At 34.9% G+C, this 27812-nt stretch overlaps 1 protein-coding gene across 1 annotated transcript in view; it reads right to left on the bottom strand.

Annotated features, from left to right (window-relative positions):
• Positions 1-449: 449 nt before the first annotated feature.
• LOC133335666 (neural-cadherin) overlaps positions 450-27812 on the bottom strand; it is a gene marked incomplete at both ends in the record, with an annotated part of 42276 nt that continues 14913 nt past the window's right edge. The window contains 4 exons of the mRNA XM_061543975.1: positions 450-695; positions 8219-8389; positions 8535-10836; positions 16506-17829. Coding sequence (XP_061399959.1) covers positions 450-695; positions 8219-8389; positions 8535-10836; positions 16506-17829 — 4043 coding nt within the window. The remainder of the gene's footprint in view (positions 696-8218; positions 8390-8534; positions 10837-16505; positions 17830-27812) is intronic.

Here is a 27812-nt window from a genome sequence, read left to right as displayed (position 1 = left end):
TTTATTTTTTAATAAATAAAAACACTTTAATAATATATTTTTTTCAAATTTATATTAAAAATGTTGAAACATTTACATAAGATATATATTTTTTTTAAATTCATATCCTTTATTTTGGCACACCCTCTTTTTAAGGCACAAAAAGAAAACGGTGATGATATTTGCAGTGCATTTAAATTACAATTTAAATATGGATAAATTTTAGGATAACAACGATATGAGACATCAAAATGGAAAAAATTTAAATGAAATATTCAAATAACACCAATTATTATAAGGGAAAATCATTGAATGAATAAAACAACAAATTCTTCAGCTAACAATGACAAAAGGGCAAACATTGACGAAATCATAAAAAAGAAATATTAGAGCGCAAGTAGTTTCTTTTCACAAGGGAACAAATGTAAAACAAAATTACAACAAAACATTTATGATTTTTTTTTTTTTGCTCACTTAGTATGATCAGCAAACAGACGAGTATTGCCGCCAAAGCACCCATGCTCAATTTTAACGTTTGTCCCTCCTGCACCAATTCACAATTTTCGCCCCAAAAGCCATCCGGGCAGATGCAACGATAACGCATTCTCGGTTCAAGATTTATACAGGTGGCACCATTCAAACAGGGCAGATCCAAACATTCGTTGCGATCCATACAGCCTTTGGCATCGGGTGACATAACACGACCCTCACCACAGCTGTGGTGTGTAGTTTTGTGGTAAAGAAATTGGCAAAGGCGGCGGCAATGATGACGGATAGCAAGACGAGGAGCATGATTAAAATGTTTTTTTTTTTTGATTCAGTGAAGTAGAGAAATACATATATGTGTGAAACAAGAATAACAATAACATAGACATCAGGAATATTGCAAACACATTTTTTTTCAGGAAAGGGTGTAACGATCTCTATGAGAGAGAGGGGTTTTTGAAAATAGAGTTTTTTTGTTTTGTTTTAAATTTAATGAGAATGGGACGTGGTTTCAAATTTTTTTTCAAGTGTAGGCGATGAGTAACAAAAAATATGGTTAATGAAACACTCAAAGAAAAAATGTTTGTAAAAGAGAATGACGTTTTTTGAGATTGTGGTATAAAAGTCCTCAGAAACATGCCTGAGTAGATTTGTTGTCCATTGGAGGTTGTTTTTTATGGAATAAATCCTTAGTCATATGTAATGATTTTTATACCCTACACCATAAGGCGGAGTGTATAATAAAAATGTTATTTCTGTTAACACGACCTAGAAATATTCTATGTTGATATTTAAGAATGTCTGTATGTCTCTTAAAATTACGACACAGACCACAATATTTAAGAAAAACCTCGTATAGAAAAACCTCTTTTCAGGTATTCTGGGTAAATATTTGTTCTCAGATGATCAATTTTATTTTTGTACTACAGGACTCATTATTGTATAAGAAAATGTCCCCGGGGGATATGGATTTGTTTTTACTTTTTTAACCCGATATTTTTTAAATATTAAAAATAATAAAGATAAAAAATACTTCAAATCCCCTGAACAATCGTCAGTCTTCAGAGTTTTGAAACTGTGAGAATTCCTTAAAGGGTCATTGCTCCTTTTATAGAAAAATTCTTTAGTGGTTCTGAGTAAATATTTTCTCTTTTCTTTTTTTTTGTGGATTTAAAAAAAAATATATATATATTTTTAGAGGCCAGATCTCGGCGTGGATTTTAAAAAAGTTATTTTTAAGCAAATTCTCGGCTTGGATTTGTAAAAACTATTTAAAAAAAATAAATCTCCGCCTGGATTTCAAAACCTTGTTGATGACCAGTTGTAAGTTGTATTTTCCTTTTTACGTGATAATTCAAACTAATTTGGATTTATCTACGTCGTTTTTGATTTCCAAGGATAGATGACATGATCTCTGACCAGTTTTATTGACATTTTTTTTTGTGCGTCTTTTTTTCCATTGGATTGACTTTTTGTGCAACTTTTTTAAAAGTTTTAAAATTATTTAAAATATTTTTATTTTAACTCAGTTCTCGGTAATAATATTTTAAAGCCAGCTCTCGGCGAGGATTTTTTTTAAGTCGGCTTGGATTTAACAAAATAAGCTAAGCTTTGTCCTATACTATAGGAATTATGTTTTGAAGCCAAGCCAATGGCGTGGATTTTTTAGAAAATATGTTTTGAAGGTAAAACATGGCCTTTGATTTTTTAGAAAATAGGTTTTGAAAGTTTGTAACGCCCCTCAAAAGTTTGTAACGCCGCGAAATATCTCGACTAGCTGAGTCGATCTATTATAAGTTGTAAACACGATACAGGCCACAGTTATGGACCAATCTTCACGAAATTTTGCATGTAGGATAGGTTTTGGCCAATGAAGACCCCTATTGTTTTTGGTAAAGATCGGCTAATATTTAGGGGATAAAATGGACCAAAAACTTTGTTTTTGTCGGTGTTTCTGGTCGCTCCAGAGGCCGCAGTTTTGGTCCGAACATCGTGAAATTTTACATGGAGAAGAGGATCGGGCCATAGAATAATCATGCCTGTTTTAATAAGGATTGGTCAATATTTAGCGGTTCAAATAGACCCTGACTTTTGTGTAAAAAATTACAAAATTTGTATTCTATGGCGTATATATTTGCCCCTGAAGGATATATACCCGAGAAGTTGATGGTATACCCAAGAGGAGTTGTTGACCTTCAAATTGATACCAATTATGTGCCTGTATGTACTCTGATGTGGGAGTTATACGTAATTAAGAAATGTAGCGCTGATCGCTTTGAAATTGTACATGAAGTTCCGATTATAATCAAGAACGGGTCCTATAGTTTTCGGTGTTGATATTTCATTCAGGGGGTGCAATGAACCGAAAACATTAATTTTGTCAGATTTTTTAGTTGCTCTAGTGGCAATTATTATATGCAGAACATCACGTATTTTAAAAGGTGAAGGAGATCTGGCCAAATACGTAGAGCGGCTGTTTAGATGATGATCGGTCAATATTCCGAGGGTCAAATCAACCATAACCTAAAGTGACAATTTTTTTTATTTTATGGCGTAAAAATTCCCTTCAAGAACAAAATTTTGGAAAATAAGCCAGGCTTAGAAAGTGGAGTTGGTGATCTATAATCGGAAAAAAGATGCAAATATCACGAAATATTGCCCAGTCTCAGAATATAGAACGCAGAAAGTTTGCTTTTCGTGGTAGTTATGTAGGGTATCATATGGTCGGCCCCGTTCGACTATACTGCTCCGCTAACTGGTTTTTAAGTTCAATTATTCAAAATATTTTTGAAAAGCCAGCTCACGACGTGGAGTTGTAAAAATATATTTTTTAAACCAGCTCTCCGCCTGGATTTAAAAGAAAATATGCCAAGCTTTGCTATATGCTATAGAGGTTGTAAAAATAAATTTTGAACCTAAGTCATTGGCTTGGGTTTTTTCAAAAAATACGTTTTAAAAGTTGCCTTTATTTTTTTATTTATTTATTATTTTTTTTTTTTTTTGCAATATTTGTATAGTCGGTGGATTTCTATAAAAATATTTTCTGAAGCTAAGCCATGGGCGTGGATTTAAAATAAAAATATAATGCAAACTTATAGGCTTATATTTTTAATAAAATGTTTAAATCGTGAGCCATAGGCGTGGATTTTTTAAAAAAAATATTTTTTGAGTGTAAAATATGGTCTTTGAAATATTTGTCGGTCATAGGCATGAATTCAGAGGACCTAAGTACTTGTTTTCTTTTTTCAATAAAAAATCATTAGGGTCAATAGGGATTTTCCAATTAAAAAATCCTGAGGTGTATTGAGCATAATTAACCCGCTCTCTGCAAAAAAGATTTAAATTCACCATATTTTGAATACTTTTTTTTCTCCCAGGTAACAAACATTTTTTCTCTGAGTGTATTAACAACGAAGCTTAATATGCAGATGAGTGATCGGATTTTTTGAAGTTATGACAATGATGGCGATGATGATTGCGAATAAAATCAAATGCAACTAAAATTGGATCAGCGAATTAAATAAATAAAAAATATTGAAACAAAATTATTATTGAAAACGTTTTTATAATATACAGCGAAGCCTTCAAATTATGTTATATATTCACAGAAAATCGAGTTCCAATTAGATGGTTAGTACACTGTATTTTTTATACATTTTTTTCTTAAATTTTTAATACAATTAGAAAAAATCTGTATACCCTAATGTTGTCAATTTTTGTCACTAGTTTCACTGATTTTTTAGTAGGCCTTCTTTTGTGTGTGCTCAATATGTAGTCTGATTTGTATTGAGGAGTTTGAGTTCAATGATTTTGGTGTTTATCTACAAGTGAAGGTACAGAGCACCCGAGTTTTGTTCAGGGGTTTTTAAATTAGTGTTTCATGATGATGATGATGAAGATGTTGAATGATTTTCATGATTTCAATGAAATTTTCGTATACAATGAGCAATAGATGATTATAGATGATAAGCATGGCTGAAGATGAAAATTATGAATTATGGAGTATTGAATGAAAATTATGTTAGACGGTTTTGTACAAAATAAAAAAATGTGTGTTTTCATGGGCTAACTTATCTCAATGTTATTAATTTTAACAATGATTATTAACGAATATGTGGATTTTATCTATAAATAACACACTTAAATTTACTTTCAAATGATCACTGCCCTTACAAGGCAAAAATCAAATAACAAAAATTAATTTAGCTGAGCATGGCTAGGGCTCGAACTTCGGTCGTCAGAGCAACACAAATGTTTCCAGACCACTAACGTTCGGAGCCATCAACACACTTCTAAAACTGTTGCGCAAAAACATGTGTATACCATGGAGGCAATTGTATGTGTGTGGATTAATTATCCATCGCTACAACAAAAATCTGCTTTGAAAAGGACTGTTTCTAGAATGAAGACGAATCTTGTCAATGTCGAATCTTGGAAAATTTGAATTTAATTCGCATATGCAAGTTTCGCATCAGGGCAGAATAAATACAAGTTATCAACATACGACCTTTGTAAAACCACATAGCCCAATATGCCTGATGAACCGCTTATCAACGGCGAAACGCGTCGCCTAATGGTGGGTACGTAGGTTCTTCTCCTGGCTTTCCTTTTCATTACAAAACTTCGATCATTAAGTTCGACTCGAAAGAGTATAAATAACTCACTTAAAATTACTTTCAGACTTATTTGTATATTTATTTTAACATATTTTGACTGAACCTAAATTTTGGGTTTACTACTGTCGCCTCTGTCACATTTTGTTTACACAGTGCAGTAAGCACATGGTGGGACTTAACCCCATTACTTTTGTTTACACAAAGCAGTGAACACATGATGGGACCTAACCCCACTACGTGTGTTTACCTATGTTTACAACAAGAACAACAACATAAGTTTCAAGTTCACCTAATTAAGTCAGAATTAATTACGGCTTATCACTTCATTAATGAAATTCAAAACGAAGCAACAACAACAGCCAAATTAGCATAATTTACTGATCGGACGATGGTGCAATAGGTAATGCATTGCGTTGACCTTTGGTCGGCAAACATGAATATTCAAAACTAAAAATTACAAACATAAAAAACACGTTAAAATTTTGTATAGCTATTTTTCTTCAGCATTAGAAAATATAGATTAAAAAAATTTTGTCTACATGAAAATTTCAAAATTCTGACTAACATCGAAATTTAGCTTCATAAAATAGATTTCCACATATTTGATTTCCAATTAATAACTATTTTTTATTAAAAAGAGAGTTGTTTCAAATACCTGTCGACGACCTAAGTAACTGTAAAAAAAAGCAACCCATAAAAAATAGATATTCCAAAAAAGTGTTGTTTTATATGTTTCATGACTGTCGGTGTTATGAGGGGCTCTATATGTATATATATATATATATTATTTTTTTCTTTTCTATTTTGTCGGTGTGTGTTTTATAGATTTTCAATACTAATTTTTACTGCCGAACTTCACTATAAGTATATTTATGTCATTGTTTGTCTGTTTGTATGTGTTTATGTGAAACTAATCGAGTTTCCCATAAAGAGGATTAAAAATCCTGTGGCCTTTCCAAAAAAATAAACAAACGAACATGTTGGTTTTTTTTTAAATCCCAACTATTTTTTTGTATAGTGTTGAAGGGTTCATGTGAATTTTATTCTCTCCTTTTTTTTTGAACTTTTCAATTTTCATAAAAATCAATTATCCGGTATATTTATTGTTTCATCGGTTTTTTTGTCATTCCCTCTACTCTGCTTATAAAATTTTACGATTTTTCAAAATAAAAAATTGAAAATAAATGGTAAATTTTGGGAGCGGCACAGTGGTAGGAAAAAATATTTTTTTTTGAGCTATGCCAGAGGCTTGGCTTTCGTTTAAACTAGTTTTTGAAGCTAAGCCATAGATATGTATTTAAAAAAATATTTTTTGAAGTTAGGACATAGACATGTATTTAAAAACAAATATTTTTTTGTCTGGTCGTGCCAGAGGCCGCAATTATGGTCCAAACATCTCGAATTTTTACAAGGAGAACGGGATCGGGCCAAAGAATGAGCATGCCTGTTTTGATAAAGATCGGTCAATATTTAGCGGGTCAAATGCACCATGACTTTTGTGTGAAAAAAGTACAAAATTTGTATTCTATGACGTATATATTGAAAATTCATGGAAATTTTCAAAGCAATCAGTTGATAGTATATTCAAGAGGTAGTGGTTGCTTAAAATTGATACCAATTATATGGTCGTATCCGAGTACATACGACGATATAATTGGTATCAATTTAAAGGTCAACCACTCCTCTTGAATATATTGTCAACTTCTCGGGTATATGAGAAAATATATACGCCAGGAGAAATATATACGCCAGAGAATACAAATTTTGTAATTTTTCACACAACAAGTCGCCTATAATTTTCGATGATGATCAGAGTATTATTTTGGGATGAAGTGGACCGACAACTTTTTTTTGTGTTTTTGGAGTCGAGTCACAACACAACCCACGGTGAAGGAAATCTGGACAATTAATTAGGATGAGCTGCTTTTGACCTCTAATCGGGCAAGAGGCTGTAAATATTACGAAATATTGTCCAGGCTCGGAATAAACAAAGTTCCGTGGTAGTTTGAAGATATGTTTGAGTCGTGGACTTCAAATATTAAAAAATTACAAAAATAGCCAGTCGTAGGAGTGGATTTAAAAAAATAAAATATTTTTTAAAGTCCAGCATTAGAAGTGGATTTAAAAAAATATCTTCTAAGACGTGAAGTTAAAAAAATATTTATTAAAGGTCAGCCTTAGGCGTGGAATTATAAAAAAAAATATTTTTTTACAGGTCAGCCTTAGGCATGGATTTAAAAAAAATATTTTCTAAGGCCACTGGTAGACGTGGATTTTTAAAAAAATATTTTTTAAAGCCAGTCCTAGGCGTGAATTTAAAAAAAAATATTGTTTTGAAAGGCCAGCATTAGGCTTGATTTTTAAAGAATCTTTTTTAAAGCCAGTCTTAGGCTTGGATTTTTAAAAACATATTTTTTAAGGTCAGTCTTAGGCTAGGATTTTTAAAAACATGTGTTTAAGACCAGTCTTAGGCGTGGATTTTTAAAAACTTATTTTTTAAGGCCAGTCTTAGGCGTGGATTTTTAAAGAATCTTTTTTCAAAGGCCAGCCTTAGGCATGGATTTTTAAAAACATATTTTTTTTAAGCCAGTCTTAGGCGTGGATTTTTAAAGAATATTTTATGAAGCTAAGACGTGGATAGAGGTGTCGATTATTTTTTTCTATTATAATTTGGTATTAATTATTATTTTATTCAAATTTAAATCCTCCCATTTTTTTCAATTTTCCCCCCACTGTGCCATTTTGTTCACCATTCAATTTCAGCTAAAAGCGCTATTAAAACCTATAAAATGATAATCGAAATAGAAACAACAAATATGTATACACTATACCAAAAACGAAGTAGACGAAAAAAAAATCGAATTTCCAAACGAATTGAACAAAAACGAATTTGATGGCTTTAACCAAAATGGATTGGTAAAAAAAAGAACGCAAAAACGAGAAAAAAAAACACATCAAAACAAACTATCGAGCGAAAAACAATGATTTTTTGTTTTAATGTTTTGGGGTTGGATATGAAATGGTTTTTGGATTGATTGTGTGTTCATGATGACTGAGGAGAGGGAGTTGGGGAATGGGGGTAGGATGGAGTTCTTGGCTTATATATGGTAGTGAGAGTATAGACCAAATCAACTTACGTGCATTCGTATTCATTCCATAAATCAACACATTCGAATGGCTCCGGACAGATGACATTCGAACATGGTTTATTTGAGGGGCAATTCTTTTCCAAATTACGAGCCATCGTTGCCTGACCCCATTGGGTGCCATTCATGGCCGGTGGCAGTGGCAAGTGTTTACCTTCCAGCCTGAAAGAAGAAACGAACAAAAAACACAAAATTTTGGGGAGGTGATACTTGCAATGGTTTCTGGGTTAATTGTTTTTGATGTGTGTGTGTATGCACACATGTTTGTAGTAGTATCAATGTGTGTGTGTGTCTGAAACAAACTCACCTTATATCATCCAAACAACTCTTCTGATAATCAGCATACACCTCAAATGTTCGAACACCAGTATATTCCGCCTTGCCGCCAGCATACACGCCCTCCTGTTTATCCACCAACAACCATTGATGACCGACAAATTCAAAGGTTTCATTGTAACGACGACCCTCACCGCCGTCCAACTCCAGTGTAGCAGCCGAACCATAACGATTTATCCTCACCACATGCCATTGACCATCATCAACGGCCACAGCATTTAGCCATAAATCCTTCTCCTCGGTACGCAGGGAATTCAAATTGTAACGGAAATGCAAACGAGCATCCTTAATCTCCAGAATACCATATTCACGATTATGTTGATCGCTGACACGGAACAGCTCTCCGTGCTGCTCACGGGTACGGAAACGCAGCTGTATTTGTGTACTAAAACGATCCGGTTCGAAGCTCAAGGCATATTTGACATAACTCTGTTGCTTAAAGGTGGTCGGTATGGTGGGTATATTACAGGCGGGACCAGTCCAACCTGGCCGGCATTGACATCTAGCCTCACTGAGGGAGCCAACACAGTTACCATGTTCCCAGCAGCGTGCTGTCTGCTCTGATTGGGCACACACCTCTTCAGTTTGTGGGCATCCAGCCACACTGTTACGCGATAGACCCGGATGGGCCAAATCATATAATTTCGAATTGTGTACCAAGTTACGTATACATCCATCAAATCCCTTGGCCATGGGGGTGTAATGCCAGAAATACAACGATGGGTCAAATTGTTCACGATACAAACCACCCACCTGCAGTGGAGCATTCACGTTCAAATATTCACTGAATGGCGGAATATTACCCCTAGCCTGGCAGGACATATCATCAAATTCTGGCATTGAACCATCTTCCATTTCACTGATCTCCGCCGATTTACAGAAGTCCACAACCATGCGGACATTTTCCGAATCCCAGAATAAATCGATGCGATGCCATTCACCATCATCCAAAGTTTTCTTCGTTTTGACACGCAATTCCAAGGTTCCCGAACCAAAATCAATGAGAAGACGTGGGTAGCCTCGCTCCAATTCCAAAGAAATAAAATCGGAAATTAACATTTCATCGCGCTCCGGTGGAACAATGGGTCCATTGTAGATTATCAAACCATCTGGTTTGCGGGTAATAAATTCCAAACTTAAATGTGATTCGTCACACATTTCCAATGGAGGATACCAGGCCCAACCATTACCACGGAAGCTGCGGGTAGTCTGCTGGCACCTGGGGCCGGTGTAGCCCACGGGACAGGAACAGTGAGGACCAAATCGGGTATCCACACAACGTCCACCATTATAGCAGGGGGTATTTCGACAATTTTCCGGTTTAGAGAAGTTGCGGGCTCCACAGGTACACTCAGCCAAGGTATCCACACGCACACCCACCAACGCCGTCTTATTGGCATTAACCATATACGGCAGTGAGCTAATATCCAGGGTATTCGTACACGATCCCTCACACATTTGATTTTCATACAAACACTCATCAATACCCACCATGGTGATGTTGATACCCACATCCTTTTCGATTTCTTCGCGATTCATCAAAACAATACCATTTAGTCTTACAGGTTTATAATACGGTGAACCATGGGCTGAGAAACGGACATCGGTCATGGGCGGGTGTTTCTTTTTCAGCTGCACACTGAAGATATCCACATTTTCGCGATCCGTATTCAACAAGTCAGCCAACTTATCACGGAACCGATCCATTTTCGATCTACTCAACGATTGGGTACGATAATTCCATACACGAATAAAATCTTCATCTGTTATACCCGACAGGCGCACCGATCCTGAATTGATAACAGCCTCATGGGGTATTTCACGAACCGTTACCGTAACATTAGCCGGTACATCGGTCTGGGTGTGTTTACGATCATAAACCTTAAAACGTAAATGATAACGTCCCTCCCGAGTGCCAGCACGCATTGTTATCATACCCGAGTCTTCGTCCAATTTGAAGCGAGGATGTTCCTGAGATTCCCAATAGAATTTCTTGTCGGGTAAATCCCAATCATCTAAATCATAGACATAAACACGACCAATTTGGGTATCTGGCGATTGTCCTTGATAATTGTAGGCGAAGATATCCTTGGAGCCAGGTTGCATTTTATTATCGTTAACATCACCAATAATTACGGTCAGGGTACTTGTGCCAGTCATGGCTGGGGAACCATGATCCTTGATAACAATCGGAATCATATATTCCTTTTGTTGTTCACGATCGAACGAGCGTAGAGATGAAATCACGGCCATACCATCGCCGTTGGCACCCTCTGCAATGGGGGAAGAGAAAATAATAAAAATGCAAATATTAGATTATCGGCTATATATGTAGGGAATAGAGATTCGAACTTCATATTTTATGTCATTAAAAATTACAAATGAGATTTTATATTTTCTAAGTTAGAATTTTCGTTTCCTGCTGAAGATGGCGCCTGCAGTAATATAGGTTCATGCATAGAATATGCGTCTTTGTTAATTTTTTAAGAAAACATTTTTTGATTTTGTGTCTTTGCTAAGACAGAATTTGCATTTCCTGCCGCAGATGTCGCCACCAGTAATATAGGGTTCCTGTACAGAGAATATATCTTTGCTAAATTGTGAAATGAATTGCTGCAGTCTGTATTTTTAGGCGAAACACGTTTTGTTTTAAAATTGAATTTTAGGTTTACATAATAGAGCTTACTCTTCAATGTTTAATCATTATGCATATTTCAAAGTTTCATATAAATAAGTATGGGATAGAGATTCAGGTCTGATGTTTTATTTCATTAAAAATAGAAGTTGAGATTTTGTGTCTTTGCTATGAAAGAATTTGCATTTCCTGCTGCAGATGTCGCCACCATTAATATAGGATTCCTATACAGGCAATGTGTCTTTGCTAAACTATGAACTGAATTGCAGTTAGATAGCATAAGTTTAGGCGAAGCATTTGTTTTAAATTAAAGTTTAGTATTACACAAATTACTTCACTTCGAAGTGAAGCATAGTCTCCAGTGCTTAATTATTAGAAATGAAACCAACCAGAAAAAATCAATAAAATAACCAATTAAGTTCGATTAAAATGACCCTGAGTTTTACTGTGTGTTTGCTTTTTTATTTTTCATCTTCATTGGCAACTCAACACCAGCAGCCAAAGAAGTGTTCAATATCAACAGTGTTCGATGTGATTGGTAATTAAATTTGAAACATTTTGTAAATTTACACTTTTGCATATATACTGTCCGACAGAGGGTGGAAACGGGGCTTGATGTGAGTCGCAACGAAAGAAAATTAACCTCCATACTCTCCGAGAAGCTTCCCTAGATAATGTTGTTACAAGTGTAGAAAGTATTTTTGTTGAAAAGCCGAATTGATTGGCCAGTTTATCCTTGAAGGCAAAGGCATCGGAAGACACACTCACGCCGAGGCAGAGAGACTTGTATAAGGATTAAATACGAACAATTCTCTAAGATAGCCAACCACTAGATTTTTTGGGGGGTATTTGTGGGTATATCAATTTTCTTTGTTGCTGGAGATTTCATTAGTTCGTTTTTTGTTTGTTTGCTTCGTTTACCAGCTTTTGTCGAATGATTTCCAAAATTGTAAAGCAGAACTACTTGGACGGACTACTGCTGCAATTCGATAATTGGATTTTAATAGTAAAAGTTCATTTGTTACCCCCAAAAGTGAAGAAAAAAATCATCATCTATGGATTTTTTTCTTCTTCCTTTCGGCTTCCAATTTTACTATTGTTTCGAGGAGGAGAAGGCGGCTATGGGATTTGAGTTTAAGCTTCCAACAAAAATTGACTTTAAACTGCAAATGTTAGTTTATTTTTCCTTTCTTTTACAATATTTATTGGATTTTCACCGTAAGTGAAGGTCTTTGGAGAGTAATTTTTTGTTTTTGTATTTTTCAGTATTGAATTGTCAATTTTCTGCTAAGCAAATAAGAGTGAAAGAATACAAAAGCAAATGAGGATATTGGAGGAGAATATATTTGGAATATTGTCTAGAATAACAATGGGGTAGTTATTAAAGATATATTTTTAAAGGACAGTGTTTTGAAAAAATATTTGTAATGGCAAAAATAAAAAAAAACAACTGCAAAAATAATCCCAGATGAGTAGGAAAATTTGTTCAAATTGGTTTTTGAATATTTGTAAGGAGAGATTTTTAAACCTTTCCAGAATAAATGCATACGCATCAACACATGAAGATAACACAACTAACAGAACTGCAGTCAAATATAAAGAGGTGTTCTTTCTAGGCAATGATAGATGCCAGGAGCAAATCAATCAGCTACTTAACTGTTATTAAAATGTTTGAAAACAGCAGCACACAAATTATTTGTCCAATAAGGCAGGTGCTGACCAATCATCTGTTTAGCTGGTATTCGAATATTTAAAAACAGAGACTTACATTTCCCACAAGATGAAAATTATCGAAAAGACTCTGACATTCTAATTACCAACCTCGGCATTATCATTTACACATGGTAAGAGATAGCGCCATCCTGAGGAAAAAGGCGACATTAAATAAGCAAGAAACCTAACCATTGCACAAAATTCAAGCAACAATATATAGCAAGAGCAGACCAATCATCTGGTTAGCTGGTATTCGAGTATTTGAATACAGAGACTTACATTTTCCACAAGATGACAATTATTGGGAAGCCTCTGACATTCTAATTACCAACCTCGGCATCATCATTTTTACATGGTAAGAGATAGCGCCACTCAGAGGAAAATTGCAACACTAAATAAGTAAGGACCGCAACCACAGCACAACAATAGATGGCATGAGCTGATCAATGAATAGCTGAATATAACAAATCAGAATTCTTGTAAAGTAATTTTCGAATATTTTTATAAAGGGCAAAAATATAAAATAGCCTCTGACATTCTTATAACCAACATTAAAGATTCCAACCACTGCACAAATTTCTAGGAGGCATTATTTTTAGGTAACGATAGATGGCAGGAGCTGATCAATGATTAGCTGAATATAACAAATTAGAATTCTTGCAAAATGGTTTTTGAATATTTTTAAAAAGTGTAAAGAACATTGGATAGCCTCTGCCATTCTTATAACCAACATCGGAATCATCCTTTAACACATGCGTATGGAAATAATAGGGCGCCATCCAGAGGAAAATGGTTACACTAAATATGTAATGGTTACACTAAATGGTTACACAACGATAGATGGCAGGAGCTGATTAATCATTAGCTGAATATAAAAAGCCAGAATTCTTGCAAAGTGGTTTTTGAATATTTGTACAGAAAGAGAAACAATATAGGATAGCCTCTGACATTATAATAATCGACAACGGCATCACATTCAATAAATTGGTATAATACAGTAGGAGAAATAATTGGGCGCCACCAAGAAGGAAACTGGTAACACTAAATAAGCATTGTCTTCGGAACAACACTAAATATGCAAGGAGGCGTTGATTCGAGTTTACGATAGATGGCAGCCCACATGACAGACTACAGCTGATCAATTATCTAGTCGGCTAAAGTAAATTAATACAAAATTAAGGGCAGCTGCAGATCCAAATTCAGGAAACAAATTATTATTCTTCGAAATACTTCCTTATTTAACTGATTCTTTTTTTCTGGAACTCCCATTACACCATGTAACAATTTACTGTACAAAACGCTCTCCAATATATATTTCCAGCAAAATTATTTGCCAACTAAAGACCACAACAAAAGTTAGATAAACAAAACAAAAATCTAATGTAATTCTGATTTTTTGTTCTCTAAATTCTCTGGCAATTAACAGGTTTTGTGTCCTTAATTCCTCCTGAGTTAAATCCGATTGAATTTTGTTGTTCAGTTTTGTTTTTTGTGTACAAACAAACTAAAGATCTAAAACTGAACAGAAAACTAAACATTGTTTTCGGAACAACAACAAAACGAATGTTACAATAAAACATTACCAGTATTTAGTTGAAAGGCTTAAAAACCCATTTAGAGTAAATACTCTCGAACATGTTTTAACAGTAAAATAAAAATTACTGACAGCAGTAGGTTATAGTGGTGGGCGAACATTTGCTAAAAGTTCAAGAGCCATAGACCGAAGAGTGTATGGGCATTGGCAGTGTAAATATTTGCATTACAAGATTTTTGGTCTTTTTTTGTTTGGGAAAAAGTTGGATTTTTTGGTTGGAGATGTTGGAACTATTGTAATGTCATTTTAATAAATTTGAAAAAAATATTTTTTTAATTTATTAAAAAGAAATTGAAAATTATACTTTTTCAAACCCTAAATAGAGGACTTCAAAGGTTGCCCATATATAAGATTGGATATTCTCATCATCCTTATTATTATCTCATCCATCCGAACCGGCATAACATAAAGTTTGAATAAGAGAAAGTAGCGCCATCCAGAGGAAAATGACAATATTAAATAAGCAAGGACCCCCAACCTACGAATGTAATTGGAGGAGGCGTTGCTGCTATGCTATGATAGATGGCACCCCATAAGATCAGATCAAACATCCACTCAGCTCGAATAAAAAAAGTCAAAATTATTCCAAAGTAGTTTTTCGAAAAAGAGGCATCCCAATTAAATGCATCGGAGGGCTCTCACATTATAAATAACCAAATCAAACATCAACACACGAAATTAATACATAGCAGAGCCAGGAGCGCCGTCCAGAGGAAAAAGGCAACACTAAGTAAGAACCCCAACCACTGTATGCTATTGGAGGAGGCGTAGATGGCAGTCCAATTCATTCTCGAATAAAAAATGTCATTTTAATAAATTAATAATATAATAATAAATTTTAAAACAATAATTTTCTTAAGTAAAATATTAAAAAGAAATTGAAAAGTATATGTTTTCAAACCCTAAATAGAGGACTTTAAAGGTTGCTCATATATGAGATTGGATATTCTCATCATCCTTATTATTCTCTCATCCATCCGAACCGGCATCCATCCGAACCGGCATAACATAAAGTTTGAATAAGAGAAAGTAGCGCCATCCAGAGGAAAATGACAATATTAAATAAGCAAGGACCCCCAACCAATGAATGTAATTGGAGTAGGCGTTGCTGCTATTCTATGATAGATGGCAGCCCATAAGATCAGATCAAACATCCACTCAGCTCGAATAAAAAATCTAAATTTTTCCAAAGTAGCTTTGGGAAAAGAGGCATCCCAATTAAATGCATTGGAAGGGCTCTCACATTATAAATAACCAAATCAGACATCAAAACACGAAATTAATACATATCAGAGCCAGGAGCGCCGTCCAGAGGAAAAAGGCAACACTAAGCAAGAACCCCAACCACTGTATGCTATTGGAGGAGGCGTTGCTTCTAATCAATGATAGATGGCAGTCCAATCACAGGATATAGCAGATGAATCATTCATTCAGAATAAAAAATCTTCCAAAGTAGTTTTCGAAAAAAGATGCTTCCGAATACAAAGCATCGGAAGAGAATAATCAATTCATGCATCAACACACGAGATTAACACATAGCAGAGACAAGCGATAGCGCCATACAGAGGAATATGGCAGCACTAAGCAAGGACCCCAACCCCTGTATACAATTGAAGAAACCGTTGTGTCTATGCAATGATAGATGGCATTCTCATCACATTGGACAGGTTAGAGAAGATCAATCATTCACTCATTGCCAACACTAAATAAGCAAGAACCCTACACAACATTTCAGGGAAACGTTCCCACTAGGCAACGATAGATGGCATCATAGTAGAGGCTACAACGGACCTATAATTTACATAGCTGGAATAGAAAAATCGATGACAAAAAAGACTGCAAATATGTAAAGTCCACGCCAACTAATCGATTTAAGGTGGCTATTCTTTTTGGAAGCCCTAGGCTCCGAGAAAAATAAATTAAGACCCACAACTGTAACCTAATTTATTTATAAAATAAATCAAAATATTTTATAAGAAAAAATCAAAAGTACAACTTACTTTGATCCTGTTCCACCTTAAACGAAGCACGGATAATATCATCAGCACTGGGGTCCAAACGGAATTGGAATGGTGGACCGTTGCTCTTGGAACGATCATCATCATCGGTGGCAAGAATTTCCACAACTTTACGTGGTGGTACATGTTCAGGTAATACAGGACGATAATCCTTCAAGAATTTCGGTGCATTATCATTAATGTCCTGGACAATTACAGTAAGCGTTGCAGTAGCCGTCTTCGGTGGAGAACCATCATCAATAGCCAAGATTTTCACTTGATGCCGTGGCACAACCTCACGATCCAATGAACGTTGTATGGTCACTGAACCATTTTGATTAATGGCAAATTGTCTCTGTCTGTCCGATGAACGATCTATGGAGTAAGAGACTTTGCTACGTCCACCCTGATCTGGATCGGTTGCCTTGAATTTTTCCAATTCCGTTCCCACTTTCGTGTCTTCAAATACCGAAACTTCAACATTGGCCCTCTCGAAATGCGGTTTATTATCGTTGATGTCACGCAGTTTTACCACAACCCATGAATAGGCCACATGATATTTATCATTGTCATTATCCTCGCCTTTATCGTTGACTTGTATACGGAAACGGAAACCATTCGATTGCAGTTGATCTTCATAATCCAAAGGTTGGACAATTTTCAGCGAACCTGTACCATCATTATTACGAACCATGGTAAATTTATCTGCCCCATAGCCACTGTTATCGATTACTTTATATTGGAATTTATTTGTTTCATCCTCATCGTGCACGGTTACCGTTAGGATAGGCATTTCCGGTAGTGTTGTACCATCCGTTTCATCCACTTCCGTAAACCATTCATCTTTTGTAAATTGCGGCGGCATATCATTTATATCTTTAACGCGTATAGATGCCGTCCCCGTACCCTTTAACCCCCCGCCATCCATTGCCACAACTTGTATAGAATAATCAGGGGTACGTTCACGATCCAAGCAGCAAACGGCCGTCTTGATAACACCCGTATCGGGTTCAATTTCAAAGATTGGTGATCCAGTTTCTTCTTCAATGACATTTTTCTCGATGGAATAAACCAACTTGGCATTCGAACCTTCATTGGGATCATCATAATCCACAGCGGTCATAGTCATCACAACCATGCCTGCGGTACCGTTTTCTGTGACATTGCCGAAATAGACACCTTGTGGGAAAATGGGAGCATTATCGTTGATATCTTTCAGATTGACTTGAACATCAGCATAACCCACGAGACCTTCGCCGCCTTCATCCTGGGCGAACACGGTGAAACGCCATTGAGGCCGGCCATTAGGTTGATCACGATCGAGGGGCTGGAAGAAAAAATTAAGACAGAAGCAAATTAATGGATTATAATATTAGGATTATGATTACAAGAAATAATTAAAAATCAATATAAAATTTATTGTCTAGAATCTGAGATTTTTGGTGGCTTAGTGCAGTGTATAATGTGCCACACTACATATCATTGGGTACCGGGTTCGAATCCCAGCGGAGAAAGAACAATTCTTTAATAGTAGTTTTCGAATATTTGTCATTTTTCTCCACCAGATGACATGCATCCGAAGCGTCTTGATATTTTAATAACCAACCTTGACATCAACATCGACACATGAGGAATGGCGCAACCCAGAGGGAAATGACAACACTAAATTAATAAGGACTACAATCACTACAACACTTAAAGTAGGCGTTGTTACTAGGTAACAATAGATGGCAGCACCTAGGACATGCTACAGAAGCCAAATAATTTACTTAGATGAAAAAAGGATTATCGAAACTAACACAATGTTGGCGATGCCTTCTAAAAACTCTATGCCCCCGTGAGGAGTAACAGGATATATTTTAATAACCAACCTTGATATCAGCATCGAAAAATTGGAATGAATGTAGATAACACCACCCTGAGGAAAATGGCAACACTAAATAAGCAAGGATTCCAACCACTGCATACAATTAAAGGAGGACTTGTTTCTAGGTAACTATAGATGGCAGCACCCCATAACCTAGGACAAGCTATAGAGAACCAACCATTTACTTACTTGGAATAAAAAAATAGGATTTACGAAACTAGAACATTGACCGCGATATTTTGTGAATGATCTATGCTCCAGAAATAATCCTTGTTCTTCCCTCGAACAAGAATTATTTCTGTCTTCTCTCCCTATATACTCATTCTTTATCCTGTCTGTCTAATTGTAACATAAATTAGCCTCCTAGTACCCAACTAATGCCACTTAAATTTGTTGGATTTTGCTTCTTGTGCCCTCCCTGTTTTCCTTTTAAACTCTCCTTCTGTGTACAACACAACGTCTGTATCACATTCTTCAGCTGAATAACTATCCTGTCATAAGCACCGTGAAAACCGCAAAATGTATTATAGGGTATATTTTACGTGCTTCATTTCCGAGTGTTGTTGTTTTTTGTGGTTGTTGTTTTTGTTATTGTTTGTTTGGTAGTGTAATGCAATAAAAATAGCAGAGTGACACATTGAAATCCTCAAACACAGATACGCCACAATACGCACTTATTGCGAAGCAATTTAATGGTAGATTGGGAATGGGTTATTGCAGAGGGACTCTAAGAGGGAGATTTAAATGGGTTTTTAAAGAATAATATTTAAGGTAGAAAACTCCTGAGTTGATGAATTCAATAATAATAACTTATAACTTAACACCATAGCCTTCCGAGGGATAGGGGGACTCAAAATCAGATTCCGAATCTGAACAAGAGAACAAAACCAACATAACAGTTATAGAATTCTGGAGTTGTGAAGTTGCTGATATGATCGTAGAATACGACAGTTATCCGGGACATAAAACCTAAAATTGGCATAGATGAAACGGAGAAACAGATCATCAGTTGATCAAAAGGATAAACCAGACCATACTTCCACTTACTTGGAAGTGGCATAGAGGATTAGGACTCCGAAAGAGCAGACGAATGTCAAGCCCACCAAAAGGAAAAAATAACTTCTCGTTGGCTGATACAAATAGGAAGCAAAGCCAATTCGAATTTGAAGAGGATTGACACAGGAATCTATCGACTGAGAGCGGTGACACTAGCTGTAATATCCTGGAGAACACTGCACCGGAATCTTCCGTAAAAACTGGGAATATCAAGAGAATGCGTAGTTTGCCAGGTGGCGTTTTAGGGAAGAACTCTGATATGGTGTGATCGACAAAAATAGAAACTGGAAAGGAGGTGATGCGTTCGGTCAATATTGCTTCGTATAGCTTGCTGCAAGAAAGGGACCCTATCGATCTGGATAGCTGCGAATTCAAGGGAGATTACCTAATGATTGAATTTGAGCGTTCAAATAAAATTAAAACCAGGCTGGTGGGGAAAATAAACGTTATTCGATAGAGGTTGGGACAGCGACATCACGACAGAACGTAAGGTCGAATAGGTCGCATTTATTACCCAAATTGGATGAAATTTGGCACAGTTCACTTATTTGACCCAAGGACAAGCCCTATTGAAATTTAATAATTTTCCCGTCCTTCTGCTCATTTTTTATTTATTTCTTGATTGTAAAATAACCCTATGTTCTACAAGAAAATACAAACACAGCAGCTTATCAGCCACTTTTGGTTGGTGAGGGTTTCACGTAGTACCTCCCTCCCTCCCTGATGCATTATTTGCCTGGCCAAAACAGCTGCTGCTTTTTCAACTGTCATTCATTTTTAAATGCGTTACATTTGCCTGGTTATATCCAAAGCATAGTTTGTTTTTTGTAATTGTTGTCCATTTTTGGAATAAACTAAATTTATATATGCTTCTCTATGGGGGATACAAATTTTTGACCAGCATGCTGGCTGGCTGGCTAACTCAACAATGTCACTTTGGAACAATTTTTTATTTAATTTTCCACATTAAAATTGTCGCATGGGTCTTTTGGGGAGGTGTACTGGAAATGGTAAGCTCCTCACAAAAGGATTAACGGGACACAGTAGCATAAAAGAAAAATATAACAGGAGAGGAGAGAAGTGGACATTTCGAATAGTTATTACAGCATATTGTAGAATATATACACCTCATAAAACAAAAACCATAGCTCCACGAGACTGGTATTGGTAATTCATTGTTAGAGTAACTTGTGTGGTAATTCCCGTGATCCCCTCCTCACTTTATGGCTTTTATGTTTTTGGCTTTCATATATTTTGTTTTGGTTCGGTTCGTTTCGTTCTAACTAAAACATTTATATTTAGCTCACGAAATTAGCATTTAAAAGGAATGACATATTGTGTGGAGTGGTTTTTTGGTGTGGGGATTTAGAAAATTTACGTTTGTGCGTGCAATGATGCTTTATGGCCATTTTCGCTGGCAATAAGTTTTGTAGCCTAGCCAATTTTTAAATACTAATACCCTAACCTAGAGATTCTATATAAAATATACATGTGTGTGTGTGTGATGGGTATGTCATTAATTTTAGTCCTAACTAATGGCTACATTTTTATCATTTTATAAATGCATTTTGAAAAGGCTTTTAGTGAACATGTCATGTGGAAGCTATATGGTCGTATCAATGTATGTGTGGACAATTTAGAAGGATTTTGTTTTCGTAATAAAACTGTCTCTCAAAAAATAAAAAAAATGTGCAACTAAAACCATTGCATATTTATAGGCATTTCATGTATTGATGCAAATTGATGAGTATCTCACATTAAGTAGAGGCTATTAGATGGTTGTTTGTGTGTACCTATATAGTTATATGTTTTTATAGTATATTGTATTTATATGATGACATATTTACATGGTTTTTAAATAAAGTGATGACATGTGTGAGAGCTTGTATGTGGTATATGAAAAAAAACTGAAACATACTTTTAGGCAGGTATTAGATTTAGTGGTGTATGGATTTTAGGAAAATAACACAAAAATCTATTTAATAGGATTTATTTATTAAAAAATCTCGAAAAATTTATATCTCTTGGGAAATTCGGAGCAAAATTAGTTATAAAAAATATTTACATTTAAATTTTGTGTTCCGTTTTAACTTTGCAACCACGAAATGGATAACGCTGTATGTGGCTAGTAGCTTCCGAGAATCAAATATTCGCCCATGTGACAGGTTCCAAGAGTTTTTAAATTCCCATACTTTTTTAGATTCCCATTTTGTGCAAAATGGTGTGCTCAATTTCGGTCGAAAGTGCGGCCTCAAGAGTTTGTAACGCCGTCAAATATTGGTCCCTGACCCTCTTTTAAGTATACCGATCGTCATATCACGACTAGCTGAGTCGATCTAGACATGTGTGTCCCTCCGTCTGTCCATTATAATTCGTAAACACGATACAGGCCACAGTTATGGACCAATCTTCAAATTTTGCATGTGGAATGGGTTCTGGCCAATGAAGACCCCTATTGTTTTTGGAAAAAATCGGTTAATGTTTAGGGGATGAAATGGACCAAGAACTTTATTTTTGTCGGTTTTTATGGTGGCTCCAGAGGCCGAAATTATGACCCAAACATCGGGGATCGGGCCAAAGAATAAGCATGCCTGTTTTGATAAAGATCGGTCAATATTTAGCGGGTCAAATAGACCCTGACTTTTGTGTAAAAAATTATGAAATTTATATTCTATGACGTATATATTTACTCCTGAAGTACATAGACCCAAAAAGTTGATAGTATATGCAAGAGGAGTGGCTGACCTTTAAATTGATACCAATTATATTGTCGTATGTGATCGGATGTGGGAGATACACTTAAATATTTACAAGTGCTAACGTATTCAGATATTACTAAGTAACCCATTACCACAATGGAGGGCGGAAATATAGCGTTAATCGCTTTGAAAATTTCCATGAGGTTCCGGTTATGGTCAAGGACAACGCCTATAATTTGCGGTGATGATTAGATAATAATTTTAGGATGAAGTGGACCGAAAACATATTCTTTTTTGTGCGTTTTTTTATGTCGATCTATAGGCCACAATTATAAACCGAACAAGTATTTAGAAGTAAGTAATTAGTAATATTCGGAAAATATGTCAGTGTAAGGAAGATGTGCCTCTTATCGGGAAAGAGGGTGCAACTAATACGAAATATTGCCCAGGCTCGGAATAAAACTTCGCAGAAAGTTAGAGTTCCTTGGTAGTTGTGTAGGGTATCGTATGGTCGGCCCCGTCCGACTATACTGCTCCGCTCACTGGTTTTGTATTTTCTATTTGTTTAACAACAAAATTATGAAAAACTGTCTGCTGGCATGATAATTGCCCTGATTTTTACTAGAAGAAGGCTTATGATTGGAAGGTTTTTAACGACGCCGCCTTAGGGAATCTCTGTAAGTATTTCGATGTTTGCAAAGCTATGGAATCCTGAAAAGGTTGTGGAAATCGTAAACGTAGGAATGTATTGTTAAAAAAAATCTGTCATGTCTGCCATATCGAGCTCACAAAATTCTAGCGGAGGTGGCGGCAGTATAATGAATGGTTTTTTATTTCCTTCAATTTTACTACAAAATCTAATTTGAATACTAGGTTTTTAATTAAATTTTGTAAAAAACAAATATTATATTTTTTCAACTTGTATGTGCTCAGAAAAGAACGTACAATCTCATTTCTTTTTCTATCCACAAGGCTACATGTGGTCGAATTATATTCCCAATATTTTTTGGGGTATTTGGAATGGAACACACCAAATGTGGGAAAATGTTTCACATTCGAGCAAACTCGAAATATAGCACATGGGTGATTATCACCATAACGTAATACAGATTCACAGAAGAAATCCCTATCTTGAATTATTCCTTCCTCAGCAACGAGAAAGTCAAAGTGTCAATATTTAGTTTTCCCATTCATCTGCTATTTAACATGAAAATGCACTTTTGGTCTTATTATATTTCATGGTACTGAAATGCATTACAAAAAAAAAAAAAAACCAAATAAGGTTAACAAAAATTTCCAGGAAATATTATCATTCAAAATATAACACTCAGTCAAAGGGGGGATTTGATTGTTTAAGTGTACTGAATCGTTTTCTTTTCTTTTGCAATTTCATTTCTTTTTAAGCACACAATTTTTTCTTCAAAATTATTTTCTCACCAAAAACCAAAAGTAAAAGAAAACTCTCTGTGTGTACATTAAAAGTAGTTTTATGACAATATTTCCCCATTTTATGGAAGTGAATAAAATCTAAAATTTTATATAAAAGAAAAGTGGTGGTTAGGAGGAAAGTTTTTTTGCTACTCGTTATTGTATTTGACACTTGGTGTTTCGTTTTTCTTTCTTTCTTGTTGCTGCTGTAATGGTTTGTGTAAATCTATTAAGAAATTTCGTTTTACTTTTTTTATGTAATAAGTTGGAGAGAAAGTTCGACAATGAATGAAAGAGAGGGAAGACCGAGATTATAAATGAAAATGTAATATTGAAAATAGTTGGTTTAAAGTTGCATACATTTAGGAGTGTATTTAAAAAAAACACATTTTTTCGACAACTGAAATAGTGAGTCCCTAAATGTATACACTAAATTAATCGTATCCTAAAAGTTTGTTTTACATTTTGAAAATTAATTTTATTAAATAAAATACGTTATGGAGGTAATAAAACAAGGTATATATTAAAAGGGAAGAAATATTGCTTTATAATTCATGAATTAAAAATTTTATTTTTCTCCCAAAAATATACTCCTATAGAAAATTTTCCTATGACCTTTTATAATATCATATTTCCTTTAATAAGTAAAAATATTTTTCATGTCAATGTGTGACTAATTATTTTTAAATTATTAATATTTATATTTGCTGGAATCTATTTTATATATTGAAAAAATGGATTGGAAGTCGGCTGATACTACTCCTTAAAACTTGAACTTAATTAATTTCCCCAAAATACTTCATTAAAATGTGTCTTTGTTACAATTAAAAATATATCCAAGGGCATTTAGTTTCATTTATCACTTCATAGTATTTTTTTGTTATTCCATCAGAGTAGATGATGGGACTACTGTAGCCTGTTGTAGGTGATGTAGGTGCCATCTGTTGTTGCCTAGAAACAACAAATCCTTGAATTGAATACAGTGGTTGGGGTCCTTACTAATTTAATGCCGTAATTTTCCTGTCATGCCTATTACACTGTGCAACACTAAAATCTTGAACAAATCGGGACCGCCAAAATTTTTAAGCTTATGATGGTAGAGGAAAACCCCTAGATGGATTTGAATTTTTTGCTAAGGTTTTTGTTTTAAGCTGGTTTAATTTGTTTTTTTTTAATTGGGGTAAATCAACACAACTATGTGGCTGCCATCTATTGTTGCCTAGAAACAATGTCTCATTGCATTTTATTTATTCACGGTGGTGGTATTGTCTGTCATTCATGTTATGTTCTATCCTAATAAGAACTTAAAATCAATTGTTTTATTGTGTCGGTCTTACAAACAACACATTATAGCCTAACCATTCTAAATACTGATACCTCACCTAGAGATTCTATAAAATATACATGTGTGATAGGTATTTCATTAATTTTAATTCCAATTAATGGCTACATTTTTATCATTTTATAAATGCATTTGAAAATGCTTGTGGAGACATCATAAAATTATTCTATTATTTAATTCTTAATCATTTTAATGTTTTTTATTCCGTCCAAGTATATATTGGGTCTGCTGTAGCCTTATCATATATGATGGGCTGCCATCTATCGTTGCCTTTTGAATTGTGAGTATTGGTTGGTGTACTTGCTTATTTAGAGTTCTTATTTTCCTCTTGATGGCGCTCTTTCCCGCTATTCCTATTTGTTGATGCCCATGTCGCTTAAATGAATGTCAGGGGGCTTCGGATGCATTTCACCCGATGTAAACTTCTTTTTACAAAATATTCGAAAACCAATTTAAAATAAATGCTCCTCCTTCCTTGGTATTCGAATCTAAAATTCATAAATTTTATTTTAACCCCTACATTTGTTCTCCCAATTATAGAATTATTTTTAGAGGCCATAAAAGGCGTGGTATTTCTAAAAATATATAAAATGGTGGAATTTAAAAACTAAAATAAAATTGGAGGATATTTTTTATGGTCTATAAGGAGGCGTTATTTGTATACCCTACACAACTATGTTGTCAGGGAATTATAGCTTTGTGCAGCCCCAAGAGTTTGTAATGCCGCAAAATATTGTTCCTAGACCCACCTTTAAGTATACAGATCGTAATATCTCGACTAGCTGAGTCGATGTAGACATGTGTGTCCGTCCGCCCGTCCTTTATAATATGTAAACACGATACAGGCCACAGTTATGGAAGACCCCTATTGTTTTTGGTAAAGATCGGTTAATATTTAGGGGATGAAATGGACCAAAAACTAAATTTTTTATCTGCTTTTCTGGACGCTCTAGAGGCCGCAAATATGGCCCAAACATCGCGAATTTCTACATGGAGAATGGGATTGGGCCAAAGAATAAGCATGTCAGTCTTGATAAAGATCGGTCCATATTTAGCGGGTCAAATGGACCTTTACTTTTGTGTGAAAAATGACAAAATTTGTATTCTATGGCGTTTATATATGCCCCCGATATTTATAGGTGTTTACGTATTCAGATATTATTTAGTAACCCATTACCACACTAGAGGGCGGAAATATAGCGCTGATCGCTTTGAAATATTCCATGCGGTTCCAGTAATGGTCAAGGACAACGCCTAAAATTTTCGGTGATGATCAGATAATAATTCTGGGATGAAATGGACCGAAAACTTAATTTTTTTGAAGGGAATCTCTAGTCGGTTAAGAGGGTGCAAATATCGCGAAATATTGCCCAAGCTCAGAATGTAGAACCACAGAAAGACAGATTTTCGTGGAATTTGTGTAGGGTATCATATGGTCGGCCCCGTCCGACTATACTGCTCCGCTCACTGGTTTTAATATGTTTTTAATAAAAAAAATGTTAAGGGACTATTAAGAATTATGGATTAAAAAAATGGTTTTATAGAATACAAAACGCGTGATTTTTTTAAAAACATTTGTACAAGGACAATTTTTTTTAAGAGTTCCATGAATTTTCTTTTGTTTAGTGCTAGAGCCCCATGTAATAGGCCCAAACCGCAGATCTGATTGAAATTATATTTAAACACTTTCCGCTGTTCTTGCTCCTAAAAGTATGCTTTATTAGTTTTTTTTTATTAAATGTATCTCTTATGCATTTATTTAAATCCCTTTTCGAACTACAATTTATTTTACCACTACCCTTGTGGGGGGTATTCTTAATTATAAGTTGTAGCAAAAACCGCATTACGAAAAGTATGACGACTTACAGCTGACATTTGGTCCACATTGAAAGCAGCAACAACAACAACAACTTTTGAGAATTTATCGCAATTTGCCATACCACAACAAAGTTTTATGGAATCTCTGGGTGAGTGAATGTATGCATGTGTGTGTGGTTGAGTGTGCGAAAATAAATTACATTGCAATCGTACACCAATACAAACACATATATTCGCACATTTCCCTCTGTATATGTAAGCAGACAATAATTATTGCATACCTTAAGGCTTGTCATAGGCTTATCATCATGTAATAAGCCAACATTTATTTCGTGGCCAGAATAAAGTGAAGTCATATTTTGCAATGCTTTTTGTTGTTGTTGTTATTGTTAAGTTATTGTCCGTTGCTGCTGTTGTAATTGTCAATTTCCAAACAATTATTATTTATGGCAGTTGAAGTTGTTGTTATTGTTATGCTTACTGTTCATGTCGCTTAATTCCCCGGCTGCATAATATAGGCAATATACGACACGGAATGTGTGAGAATGTATAGACTGGCGTTTGTGGAATTCATCATATTTACATGACGTACGAATGGGCGAATAATTTTGATGTAAAAAATTATAAGTCATTTTTCATTATTATACCAGCAATTATTGCGCTTTTATAAATGTTCAAAAAAAAAAACTATTATTTAAGTGGCAGCACTGGACCACATAGCCATCAGTAATATTTTTCTACTTAAATCTTCTTTTGACGGGGTAAATGTATGTGTGGCAGAGACAGAAAGAGTGTGAGAATGTGTGTGAGTGTGCGTTTGTGGTATCATCAAAAAAAAAAAAAAAAAGGAAAAATCCATGCAAATGCAATTACGAACTTTACACAAAATATGTTTTTTCCCCTTCTGCAGAAACGTTTGGTATTTAAGTTGAAATAGTAATTATATTTATTTAAAATGAACATTTTTAATTTTAATGGAAGCGATTCTGAGGAAATCTTTGTAATGGGTTGTTACAAAAAAACTTTTAATATTAATTTTTATTAAAGAAAGGTACAAGGGATTTTTTATGAAAGGAATCAATTTAAAAATTAATTTTTAC

This window comes from Musca vetustissima, unplaced genomic scaffold (genome assembly GCF_032173495.1).
Source record: "Musca vetustissima isolate MV318-11 ecotype Yass unplaced genomic scaffold, APGP_CSIRO_Mvet_v1 utg10343, whole genome shotgun sequence".
Classification (NCBI taxonomy): Eukaryota; Metazoa; Arthropoda; class Insecta; order Diptera; family Muscidae; genus Musca; species Musca vetustissima.
Note: the sequence above shows the minus strand (reverse complement) of the source record. Positions and strands in the feature narration are given on the sequence as shown.